General features: G+C 44.7%; 1 protein-coding gene across 1 annotated transcript; it reads right to left on the reverse strand.

Annotated features, from left to right (window-relative positions):
• Positions 1-223: 223 nt before the first annotated feature.
• Positions 224-7,286, reverse strand: LOC114503575 (mitochondria localized glutamic acid rich protein). The gene is made up of 4 exons (XM_028521241.2): positions 7,138-7,286; positions 3,279-3,382; positions 2,427-2,520; positions 224-1,078 (listed from the first exon to the last, which is right to left on the reverse strand). Exons 1-4 carry the CDS (start codon positions 7,217-7,219, stop codon positions 582-584), a joined length of 777 nt encoding a protein of 258 aa, XP_028377042.1. The 5' UTR covers positions 7,220-7,286; the 3' UTR covers positions 224-581.
• Between the last annotated feature and the right edge of the window lie 5,492 nt (positions 7,287-12,778).

Here is a 12,778-nt window from a genome sequence, read left to right on the forward strand (position 1 = left end):
GACATTATCATGGCTCAGTAGAATACCCAGAACTATATCCGTTCCTCCTGTGATTAGGAGGGGAGTCTGCCACAGATAAAGACCACGTGCTGCTGGATGCAGAGTCTTCCTTAGATTACGTGACCTCTTAGATGGATGGCACTGCGAAGTTCATGTGATGTGATGCGTGTGTGTGTTCATATATGCTGTATTATTTAGACATATAAATATTAGTGAATGAAACAGAAGCACTAAAGATATTCCAGCTTTATTCAAACGAGTTCACATCCAAACTCAAGAATCCAGATGTGCGTACATTGCAGTGAGGTGAAGGTAGAGTGAAATTAAAGCGAAAGCAGGTTGTACGGATAGCTCAGTTCCTATGACACAAAACTTAAACCCCAAGGCGAGAGTCTCTGAAGCTCTTCAGACACATAAGATCTCCAATTCCTCAGTCCTGAAACCTATCAAGTAGATACCAAAAATCTTCAAGGCACATTAAAGTTTTCTAGAAAAGAAGCCTTAAAAAAAAAAACCCAAAACTAAGATGACTAAAACTACAAAAGCACCTGTCAGTCTCTATGGCACTTTGTACTGAAGTGTCAGTCTGCATGCGATTCCTCTTGGGCCTGGGCCTCGGCCTCGGCCATGGCCTTGGTGGCCTCAGCACCAGCACTGGCTTCTTCTTGTAAGGCATCCCCAGCAGAGGATTCTGACTCAGCTGGAGAATTCGCTTCTTCTAGCTCAGCACATTCATCAGAGCTTTCGTTCTCTGCTGCACCTTCATCATCATCGATGGCAAAGGCTTCATCCAGAGCTGCACCGGTAACCTCCGAGGTCGTTTCGGTGCTGACTTCGGTGCTGACTTCGGCAGTTTCGCCCATGGCCACATTCAGAACCTCTGGCCCAGGTTCGGCCCCAACTGCGGGGGTCTCCACCTGAGCAGGCTGTGCAGTGTCGGGACAGGCTGCAGCCTCTGCTACAGGGGCAACTGTAGCATCTGAGCTGTCTTCAGCATCGACCACCTGAGCTTCCACTGGACATACTTCAGGGACTTCAGAACTTGCTTGCTCCGCTTCCACAGGGCTCTCTTTTTCGCCTGTAAGATTTAGTCCATTAAGCAAAGTATAATATTAATTGAAAGAGCATGGGAAGACAGTGCAACACTGTGCACTTAAAAAAAAATGAGGCAGATCTACATGCACTGGTGTAATGTCCTTCAAGGTAGACTGTTAGATGAAAACAGCAAGGAAAAGAGCAATGTACACAGCTCAGTACCCTTTGTATTAGGACAGAAGCAGGGTAGCTTACATGCCTAGCTAGTTACACTTGCAAAGATTCTCTCCAGGAGCATTCAGAGACTCTGGTATTATTGGTTGCCTCTGGGGAGGGAACATGGGGGAATGGACTTTTCTGCAAACCCTTTGAACATGGTGAACTTTCACAAAGAATTTACATGTATTATTTATTCAAATACAAAGGACAGGAGCGTTAAGAGCCAACCCATCATGAGACAGCATGGAGAAGTAGCCAACTTACTAGCCAATGACTCTGAGGAATCACTCGTTTATTCTCACCCTCAGTTGTGTCATCAGCAAAGTGGGGGTATTAATAATATCTATCTCACAAATCTATTGTGAGGGTTGAATACAATGCTGTACACAAAAGGGAGGTTAAAACTACTAAACTGCTATAGAAATGCTGCATTTTATTAGTATGACAATCAGCCTTCTTATCATTATATTCAACAATGTTTACTAATGAATTATGTTTCTTATCATTATCATGACTGAAAGGTTAAAACTGGTCCATGAGCAGCTACTATCTCTGTCACCAGATAATGCTCACGGTAACTGATAATAATAGCATTATAGTTGAGATGGGAGAAAAGTACGGTCTAAGCAAGGAGTGTAAGGCAAGGGATATTTATTAGTGTGCAAATATAAAGCTTCTGTTCCTGTAGTTGCCATTTCATTAAGCAGATCACCTGAGGGGCTCAACAGACATGACCGATTCTTACTAATGTCAAGTGCACTTCGGGCAAAGATGTCCGGATGGCTTTCGCCAAAACTGAAACAGGAATTAGTTTCATGATTTAAAAAAACAAAGAAGGAAACGAGAGGTCAGGCCGCTCAGAGGCAGGCACCACAGTTACGCCTGGGTGGACGGGAGCCTGGGTGGGGAGAGCGGTGCCGCCTCACGGAGAAGCCAGACCTGCTGGGCAGCAGCATCCGTGCAGAGCAGTTTTGTGTATTGACTGCGCTCGTCTGAAACGCATACCAATAGTTTCTAGGTTTGGGCTGGGCTTCCCCTGTCTGAAGGAACTCCTACCCAGAGCCATTCTGGATTAAGTTAGGAAAGAAGCCCAAAGCAAATAGGAAGCATCGTTAGGCTAAGACAGTGAAAACCAGAGCCTCGAGGAAAAAATAATAATAGATTAACTTTACCTTCAAGCGGCTGTAACTCTGTTTTGTTTTTTTCTTTCAGATTTGCTACAGGTTCGCTGTGTTTGCCGTGCTCAGATGTCACTGTCCTGTAAGTCTGAAAGCAAATGTGTAATTAAGTTTATTTCTCGAGTATTTTTTGGTCATGATTGATGTTCATCATGCCAAGTTCATCATACAATTCAAAGAAGAAGAAGCAATGCACATCATCTACTCATTCATTTCCTTTTAGAACCCATAAAGAAGGAAAGAAACAAATGTTCTAACAGGGGTGGAAGCTGACCGAAAATGTGCATAGTAGCTAGAAAGGCAAAGGCAGCTGACAGGAGCCATCTGCTGAGTCAGCACCCTCATTCTCAGGACACCAGTGCTGACCCTGTGCACAAGTTCACACCCCTGAGCTGACCTTCCCAGCAGCAACATCCCAGGGGACATTTGTCTTCTTGTTCAGGGGGCTAGGATGCAAGATGAGAAAACCAAACTACTTTAAGCAGAACTGAAGAGATGATGATATTAGAGTAATTCACACTCATGGGTGGCCCAGAGAACGTAGCTTTTCCAAAACTAATGTAGTCGAAAATGGAGCAGAAGGCCATTGGAGGAGAGGGGCTCAAATTTAGACCTTGGAAGTTATTTCCAAGGGGTACTAATTGTTTATTAAACATAAGCTTTTAATATACACCCCAAGTTTCACACACCAGTCTGGCATTATGTTTTTTCATCCATCCAGATCCTCAAATAATTAAAATGACCTGGGCCTGTCTCAGAACCCCATGTCCTGACCTTCACATTGCTTTGAGTTTCCCACAGCTCGTGAAACATACGAGTCCCTGAAGGCTGGGGGCAAACACTTACATAGTATCCACCAGCGCTGACCGTGACACCTACCACCAGATAGTAGGTCATGTTGGATCCAGGCAGTCCAGGGAACTTTTTAGATGACATCCAGCGGAAAGATGCTGGGAAAACAAGTTTAAACACAGTTAGCTCCTCCACTTAAGCAAAACTGTTTTAAATAATTATGTCTTTAAAAAAACTTCTGCTCAGTGAACCTAGAATCTATTAACATCGAGTGACTTGAGCTTAAGAAAATACGGTATGATGAGGTATGGTAATAATTGCACTTGACATTTTCCCAGTCTAATTTGACGAGTACTTATGAAACCTGTCATTCTGATGCTTAGCACCATGTTTTTTTTTTGGAAGGAGTGCAGGCACGAGTAAGGAGAAATGACAGGAAAAACAGCACTAACAATTTCAAAGTCAAACAAGAGGCACATACGCAAAAGAAATTTGTTTACTGCATGTACTCTACCACAGGACTTAGTGGAAAAGATTACTTTAAAAAAAGGAATTAAATACATTTATACTTAAATCTTTATGTTAAATAAAACATATTGAAATTTAACACACTGTCTATAAGTCTGTAACACAAATGTAAATATATTTTTCTAGTGTAAAGCCTTTAAAGATGGTCAGCGAGAAGCTTTTCTAAGACAAATGTTGCAAGAAGGTCATATCTGAAATAGAAGTACAATTCTATGCAAACTAATAGATGAGAGTGCTGAGTTCTCATATTCAAATATATTAACTCGTAGGGCTGGAATTTGTGTCTACCATATTTCCTGGCATTGAATTTTTATAATAGACTTAAAGCTAGAAGGAGCTGAAAGTTCCCAAAGCTGAAATTCTTTATTTTAAAGATAAAAAATGTGGAGACATTTATTTATCCATCGACAAACACAGTGGAGCACCTACTATGTGTCTGGCATTCTCAGAGGCAGTAGGGATACAACAGCGACCAAAACACACGAGGCCCCTGGCCTCCGGGAGCTCACAGCCTACAGGGAAGGAGCAGATGTTCAGACCAGTAACTGCCTGCGGACAACAATTTCAGGACAGCGCAACAGGCGCTGTCATCGGTGCCAGTAGGAGCTGCAACGACAGCGTGCAAGTACAGGGGAGACTCAGCCAGTTGGCCCAAGGTAGCTGCCACAGTCGAAGAGACGTGGCCTATTATAGAAATGACGATCAAAAAGTGATTAAAAAAAAAGGCACGGCCTGAGTTTTGAAGGACCGTGGGAGTTTGTCAGATAAACGAGGGAAGGGAAACTGCTGGAGGCAGAAGCCGTGTGAGTTGGAAAGGACAAAGGGATCTGGCGTGGCCTGGCAGAGGCAGTGTCGGTGTGGGGACCAGGAATTTGCCCTGCTGGCAAATCTTTGTGGTAGTAGAACTGGGAAAATTCATGTATATGGTCTTAGTTTGAATATAAATGTCCATTTCTTAGAAAAAATAATATTTCCCACAAATGCACCCAAATAAGCTATGGTAAGAGATTATGGGGTTGATTTGTAGGGGGACTTTGTTAGTTTAAAATACATCTGTTATTAAATAGAAAATATATTAGTGTTATAGTTGTCAACCAGACATAAATATCAAGAAGATTTTTTAAGTAGAAAGAAATAAAGAAAATTATTAGAGATTTAAGTAAGGAGTTAAATACAAATACAATTATGGCAAAGTTACTGAAAATGCAATGAAATGGGAAATAAATATTCAATAAGGATTACTTGGACAAATTTTAGCATATTCATACAATGAGGAAAAATAGATATAATTTTCCCAGAAGAATATTTACTTACTTGAGAAAATATTTACAATATATTAAGTGCAAAGTTATATCAAAATAATCTGTGTGGGACCATCCCTAATTTCTGCATGAGGGAAAAAATGCATAAGGGGGAGAAGAGGCCTGGAATATTATATATACTATAAATAAAGGTAAATATTATATTTACTATGTAGAAAGGTAAATAATGGTATTCAATGATGGGTATGATTACAGATGACTTCTATTTTGCCTTTCTGTGTTTTTCTGAATGATCTATTATAACCTAAGTTATTTATTCATTAAAAAGTTGCATTTTAAAAGGAAAAACCAGATAACAAAATTTGATGAGGCACACAATTTTATCCTTCAATAAAACTGAAGCAATTTTCTTTTTCCTCAGAGAAGAACCAATAAAAGGTTAATTGATGTCCATGATTGACGCCAAATTTCCAGTCAATAATAGTTCTTCAAACACACCAGCAAACCAGTGCTACAGAAAAGTAATTAGGTGAGAATTAGAGAAAGATCAGTACTGCTACAACCAGTGTTGCTAACTACCTATTTAGACCATTTAAACCACTCTTCCTTTGCCCCAAGGTAGACAGGAAATTATGTGAACCCTCTGCTCGCGCGCGCGCGCACACACACACGTGCGTGACGACCGTGGGGGGATGCAGACAGATAACCCGCGCAAAAGGCCAGGTCGGGGGGCTTCATCTTTCTCCCTGCCCCACCCCCATCACAACAGCCCTTCACCTTCAGAAGTTTAAGACGAATGGCTTCTCCATAACATCAGCGAAAAAAATTGGCTCTGTCTTACTCGGTATAAAGACAAAGGAAACGAAGACTCTTTATTTCCGTTCCTTCTAAGGCGACTTCTGCCCACCAGCCTTTTAAGAGAAAGATGAAACTAGCTGGGCAGACCTTTCGTCGCTCCCACCACCACCACCAGCAGCACTGGGCTAATCCAAGTGGGAGGTGGGGGAGGCCCATGGAGTTTTCCGCAAGAGTTTTCTTTCTCTCTGGCTCAAATGCACAAACTGGGCTAAAGCTACCCGAGAATTCTTAGGAAGTGAGGCTACGTGAAGGGAGACCTGAGAACTTTCCACGAAGTGACCCACGAGCAGCCCCCCAGTCACGGACACGGAGAAAGGGAGGGGAGACGGATGAGGACTCGCCAAGAGCCGGCTGGGGCCCGAGCGGCATCCGAGCGCGAACCTGGTGCGGGTGACAAATACTCCCACACTCACACCTGAGCACCTACAGGGTCGCAGGCATGTGCTAGGCGCTTTGGTGCCTGCCAATCAACGGGCTTCCAGCTGTCAGGGCAACTTCCCCCTTAAGGAAATTTCTGAATAGCCCCCTTTTCCCACGAATTCTCACATCTAAAGGTGATAGATACACGGACGGTGGAGGCAAACAGCTGGACAGCTCCAGGTCTGTTTGCAACCTCCAAGGAAAGTGCTTCGAAAGCCTCTTCCTCGCCGGGGAATGCCAGGGCCCAGGCTCGTGGGTTGAGGCTGCTGCGCCCCAGCCGAGTCTTGAGTTTATTTACTTAAGAGTCTTAACCAACTTCCACTGGACCGGCAGTCCGTCCTGCACCGTGCCTGGCTCGCTGGTCCGTGTCCGCCTCCCCTCCTCCCCAGGCCTGTACTTCCCCACGAACTTGGAGAGTGCATTGGTCCTTACAGTAGTAAAAATGGTAAGCCAAGACTACGTTTGCGGGCACTTTTCTAAGCGTTAACTACACACTAACCCATTAAAACTCAACCATACAATCCCCAGTTTACAGATGAGGAAACTGAGGTTAAAGCACGTGCGTTAAGATCGAGATTTGAACCCAGGAAGCCTAGTCTGTATTCACAAACTCCGCTGGAAAGGTTCCCTACTTTCAAAGTCTCCAAGAACTTCGGGGTGTCTTCCCCGGACCCTTCCCTATCCCCCCGCCCCACCCCCAGCTCAGGCTTATGTTGCTCTGGGTGGGTTTTGGCCCACTGGGGGCAGACTGGTACAAGGGCGCCCGCAGGATCCGCGCGCAAGTCTCCTGTCCTCTTCAGTTCGGAGCGCGGGAGAGGCGTCAGGGGGCAGCGCCTGGCACTCACCGTCCTTCCGGAGCGGCGCGGGGCTGGGGGGCGCCCTCAGCTGCAGCGCCAGCGTCTTAGAGACCGCTCTGCGAAGATACATCGCGCCCGCCGAGCTCCACGCTGCAGCCTCTGCTGCCTGCGCTCTGCCCGACGCATTGAGTTTGGGCGAGCCACGCCTTGGGGTGGAGCGCGGACCCCGGCCCAGCCCTGCCTGGGCGGCCGCTGTCGGCACCATCCTCCCTTGACCCCAGTCTCCAGGCTCTGTGGCTTTCTCAGAGATCCAAGAAGCTGATTGAGGCATCTCAGAACCGGGATCGGAAACCGAGAAGTCGCTGTCACCTGCCTGCTAGGTACGGTACTGTTGCGCTAAGTGGAATTCCTCAGTCAAGGCTGGAAATGTTTCGGGGTTCGCATCTGGAGTAAGGCATACACTTGGTTTATCATGCCGGGTGAAATATGAACCCACTTTATGCCACGCACTCCCTTAGCTCTCCTAAGAGTGGAAAGGGAGCAGGGAGCGGGGTAGCCTCTGCCTTCCCTTAGTGCCCTGGGTGATGTTCAGAATCGTGAAGTCCCCAAGCAATGGCGGACTTTCTAAGCCATTCACTGTTACAAGGACTTTAAATATAAACCCCCCAAATGCTGTGTATTCCTCTGTGAGATGTGAAACTAGTATTTCTGTATCAACTAAAATGCTAAATTATTAATTCCTTCACCCAGATTTCAGTCAATTGACTCATTGTGGCTACAACAATTTGTCAGAGTTTGAATATGAAAACCAATCATTTACAACATTTTCTAAATGAATACTCTTCGGTAGGGACTGTGCTGCTATAATCCCTTATGTGTGTTTGGCACTTTACAGTTAAAGCTCTTTCACTTATGTCTCCTTTAATTCTCACTTCAACCCTCTGAGGGCTGTGGCACTCACCCCTTAAGCAAGCGACCAGGTGGTGGGCAGGAATGTATAAGGATTAATGGTCATCAAAAAATAACAAGGATGGGCACATCGTTTTTCTGGTTCCAAGTTCTCTAAGGCATGTTACAGACAAAATATTTGCTCATTTGCTACTTGAGAACTAAACATTCTTTGGAGATTCTAGTTCTGAACACAGTTCCAATGATATTTAATGTCTTCTCCTTTGGAGAGTACAAACCAATGGTCAGAACTGTTTGTTTGTTTTTTTTTTTATACCCACAGTAGCTAGCTATTCCTAAGGATTAAATGTTTAACAAGAGCAATTAGGTAATCTGTAGGTAAGAAGAGGTCAAGTTTGGACTCCTAAGCAGCACACCAAGGGGCTAGACCTGGACCCTCCACTGAGAAGTTAGGTGGGGCTGAAAGTAACAAAACGAAGATGGGGACACTCGCTAGCTTTGACCAGTGTAAAACACACACATTCCTGCAAGCAGGGACCAGCTCTCTCGCTGGTGTTGGAGAATGTTGAATGAACCGCTAGCAGCTAGGACAGATGGACACACAAACCCAAATCTGTCCAGAGCACTCCTAACCACTCTGTTTGGCAAGGCCGGATTTAAAATTTAAAAACAAGAAAACAAATCTGTCTACCACTACCTCTCATTCTTTCCTTCTTGTACTTAGGGCTGAATTTTGATTTGGTTGCCAGGGAGAGGAATAGTCAAAGGCAGCAAATGCATTTATATGGCATGCATTATAGTTATTTGATGTGTTGGAAGCTCCCCTAAAAATACTTCTTTCTGAGGGAACAGAAGGAACTTGTAAAGGGTGATGGCTCCCAGGACATCATGTCAGGCTCCCCTTCAGAACTCAGGTGTGGACCGGGGTCTGGGTGTATAGTCTGAGGTCTTCTGGCTCATCCCCGGGTTCTATCAAACTGTCTGGTCTTGTCAAAATGCCAGCAGTATGCTAGGGACTGTGCTAGATGCTGAGGATTGCTTATAACTTATTTCACAAACATTTATTCAGTGTAATGGGTTTGGCCCTGTTCCAGGGCATTCTTTTTTTTTAATTTTTTTTAAAAGATTTTATTTATTTATTTTTAGAGAGGGAAGGGAGGGAGAAAGAGAGAGAGAGAAACATCAATGTGCAGTTGCTGGGGGCCGTGGCCTGCAACCCAGGTATGTGGCCTGACTGGGAATCGAACCTGCGACACTTTGGTTCGCAGCCCGCGCTCAAGGGCATTCTTTAATGAGTAAGATATGATTTCCACTGTCACTCACAGAAGTTAAAATACCAGGCTAAAGAGATACTGAACCAAGCCCACCATCAATGGGGTCAATGATCACAAAGAAACCCCTGGCCTGGTATCACTCATAAATGTAATCTAAGGCCTTTGATTACAACCCAAAATAACACATATGTACATAGGATTTTAAAAACTTTGCCCAAAGTACTGTCATACCTATTTTTGTAGTTCATAACTCTTACCACTCCTGAAGAGTAGGTAGGGGAATGCTGATTATCACCGTTACATACGGGAAAAAAAACCCCATCAAGTTAGTGTGGTTAAGAGCATGAGTTTGAGAGTCAGATACCAGGTCTGACTTAGGGTCTGAGTAAAACGTGGACCCCTAAAGCACGTTAGGCACGAAACACGCTCAGCCTTCGGAGGAGGCAGTGCGCTAGGTTCTACTTCGAGCCTAAGCTAGAGCTCAAGGCTGCCCCACTGTGTCCGGCTGCCTTTCAGGGAACAAAGGGCAGGATCCACTGTGTCCCACTGTCTTGTCTGTAGGTGGTACTGCCCAGTGGGGAGCTTGTCACATCCTTCAGACCGGATGTGGCCTCCCAGCTGGGAAAGGCAAAAGTGGCGAGAGTAGTGCCACTTCTCCAGATCCCTCTGCATCTTAGTTAAAAGCTCATGCCCCTTGGATGGGAGGGGATTTTCTCCACCTACTGCTCCTGGAGGACACGAAGCTTTCCATTTTCATGTCAAACTCGCTTCACGTCTTGAAACATCTCCCAAGAGAGGACATGTTTGTGGGCCGTCAGATTCACTCCGGGGCAAACAGTTTCTCCCAAACCCGAGAGAAGCTGAACATGGGGTCTTTGCTATAGAAGACTATGTGAGGCTCGGGCACCAGTTCGCCCGCCATTAGTCATGCTGTCTGCAGTGCTGCCCTTGAGCAAGCATCCTTGACATTTTTCTTGGTCCAGGAAAAACAAGATCTAGGGTCAGAGATGACTTGGCTTATCTGAGATGACCTCCAACTAACTGTGACTATTAACAAAGGTACTCGTTTTGAAAACATATTATAAGGGTCCTTTACTGGCAATACTAATCATACTTATTCAAGGCTTAAGTGCTATAAAATTAATAAGCAAACTTCAAAGATGAGTGATTTCCTAAACTCCACAGGAAGCTAGAAACAGCTCTGTTTTTCTTAGCACTAAATTCTTAGGCTGTGACCTGTACTTTCAACAAATCAATATGGATATAAAGTGAAATAATTTAGATAAGTATCTAGGAAGACAAATTAGCAAGCAATTAAGAAATTCCTGATAAGCACCCTCTTGATGGCCTAAAATACTTAAAATGAAGGGGAAAGGGTAATCAAGATGGTCAATTCTTCAACTGTTCTCGGGGGTGACTCACTCAGTACTTTCCCCATCTACGCACTTGCTCTTCCATAGCAAAATAAACATGGGATTCCGAGTATCCGTGTATTTCCCTAAGGCAACCACAACAAACTGTACAAACTTGGATGGCTTAAAACAGAACTTGATTCTCTCCTCGTTCCAGAGGCTAGAAGCCTGTAGTCAGGGTGTCAGCAGGGCCACGCCCCCTCTCAGACCCGTAGAGGAGAACTCTTCCTTGCCTCCTCCAGCTTCTCATGTTTGCTGCTAACCCTTGGCTTGCAGATGCATCATTTCAATCTCTGCCTCCATCACTACGTGGCTGTCTTCTCCCTGCGTGTGTCTTTTCTCACAAATACACCAGTCACATTGGATTAAGGCCCCACCCCACTCCACTATGAACTCCTCTTAACTACAGTGACCCCACTTCCACATCCGGTCACGTTCTGAGATACTGGGGTCTTAGGACTACAACACATCTTTTCCGGGGGCACAATTCCACCCATAACTTCTTAGGCTTGAAATGGAGTTTATATAGCCTGTTTTTTCCCCATGGTGAGTTGAGCAAATAATTTAAGTGACTACCTCACAGACACTAAATCTGAAAAATGGTCAGCCTGATTTTGGTCTAATAAAAAACTTGAATGCATTTTTCGTGGGACTACATTTCACCTGCATCCTTTTTCATGGGCACCTTTATGTTATTATTAAAGGAACCATCATTTGACTAGGTATCCTCTTGGGAATTTAGAATCAGGATTCTTTTTCAGTCCAGTACTCTTGAACTGAAACGTAAACCCAGGAGCTACTGGCGGTGGCCAGCTCTTTACAGCGTGCACTGGGGAAGGGGTCTGTGGGCAGACGCTCTAAAGCAGATGTACAGACAGCGGGGCCACACAGCCACGAGCAGAAGCCCTGATGACATCTGAGCCCCAGGCCCTGATTATGTCTGAGCCCAGATGTATTCCTATTGCGGGGTCTGTGAGTCACTCTGTATCCTCACCACCTTTTTCTAGGTTAACATAGTTTTAATGGGGTTTCAGTTTTTAATTTAGAAAGTGGTTTTTGGTTTTTTTTTTGTTTTTTTTTTTTGGTCAGCATCCTACATAGCCCAGCTGTAGGTGTTTACTCATAGGGTAATCTATGTGCTAACACAGCAACTACCAGCCCCTTGTGGCTACCTAGAGTAACTAATATTAAGTATTAAAAACTAAGTCACCTTAATCACATTCCAAATGCTCACTGGATAGCAAACAGGACATTTGTATCACTGCATGAAGTTCTCGCCGATGGCCCTGGTCTTCACGAATGGCTCCCCCTGGAGTTATTCCAGCAATGATCAAGATGCAAGTCCAGCCCTGGCTGGTGTGGCTCAGTGGATTGAGTGTGGGCTGTGAACCAAAGGGTCGCCAGCTTGATTCCCAGTCAGGTCACATGCCTGGGTTACAGGTCAGGTCCCCAGTAGGGCCCATGTGAGAGGCAACCACACATTGATGTTTCTCTCCCTCTTCCTCTTTCCCTCTAAAATAAATAAAACCTTTAAAAAAAAAAGATGCAAGTCCACACAGGGTAACTCTTCTCAAGGCCAGACATACAGTAGATGGTATTATTGCAGTTATCTTTTATTTCCAACTAAGGCTATCAGTTTCCAGAATTTCAAGAATTCCATTCCCTTCAGGAATATGAACTTTTAAGTGTTTTAGGGGAGCCCTGGCTAATGTGGCTCAGTGGATTGAGTGTCAGCCTGTGAACCAAAGAGTCACTGGTTTGATCCCCAGTCGGAGAACATGCCTGGGTTTCGGGCCAGGTCCCCAGTGGGAGGGGCACACAAGAGGCAACCACACATGTTTCTCTCCTTCTTTCTTCCTCCCTTCCCCTCTCTAAAAAGAAATGGTATCTTAAGAAAACAAAACAAAACACAACACGTGTTTTATTGGAAAGTGTCCTGAATTGGGACTTGATACCTGACTTCTTGGTCTCCATCACCACGTGACAATAGTTTTCTACTGCTGCTGTAACAAATTTAGTAGTTTAAAACATAAGACCCACTCTCCTACAGTTTTGTAGGTGAGAAATCCGATAGGGGTCTCAATGGGCTAAACT

This window comes from Phyllostomus discolor, chromosome 8 (assembly GCF_004126475.2).
Source record: "Phyllostomus discolor isolate MPI-MPIP mPhyDis1 chromosome 8, mPhyDis1.pri.v3, whole genome shotgun sequence".
Lineage (NCBI taxonomy): Eukaryota > Metazoa > Chordata > Mammalia > Chiroptera > Phyllostomidae > Phyllostomus > Phyllostomus discolor.

What these genes read in the sequence shown, in the direction of transcription:
- LOC114503575 (XM_028521241.2), bottom strand. Translation starts at nt 7,219, where the DNA reads ATGTATCTTCGCAGAGCGGTCTCTAAGACGCTGGCGCTGCAGCTGAGG. An exon ending in TCAGCGCTGGTGGATACTAT is followed by an intron (nt 2,521 to 3,278) that starts GTAAGTGTTTGC and finishes ATTTGCTTTCAG; the next exon opens with ACTTACAGGACAGTGACATC. An exon ending in AGAGTTACAGCCGCTTGAAG is followed by an intron (nt 1,079 to 2,426) that starts GTAAAGTTAATC and finishes TAAATCTTACAG; the next exon opens with GCGAAAAAGAGAGCCCTGTG.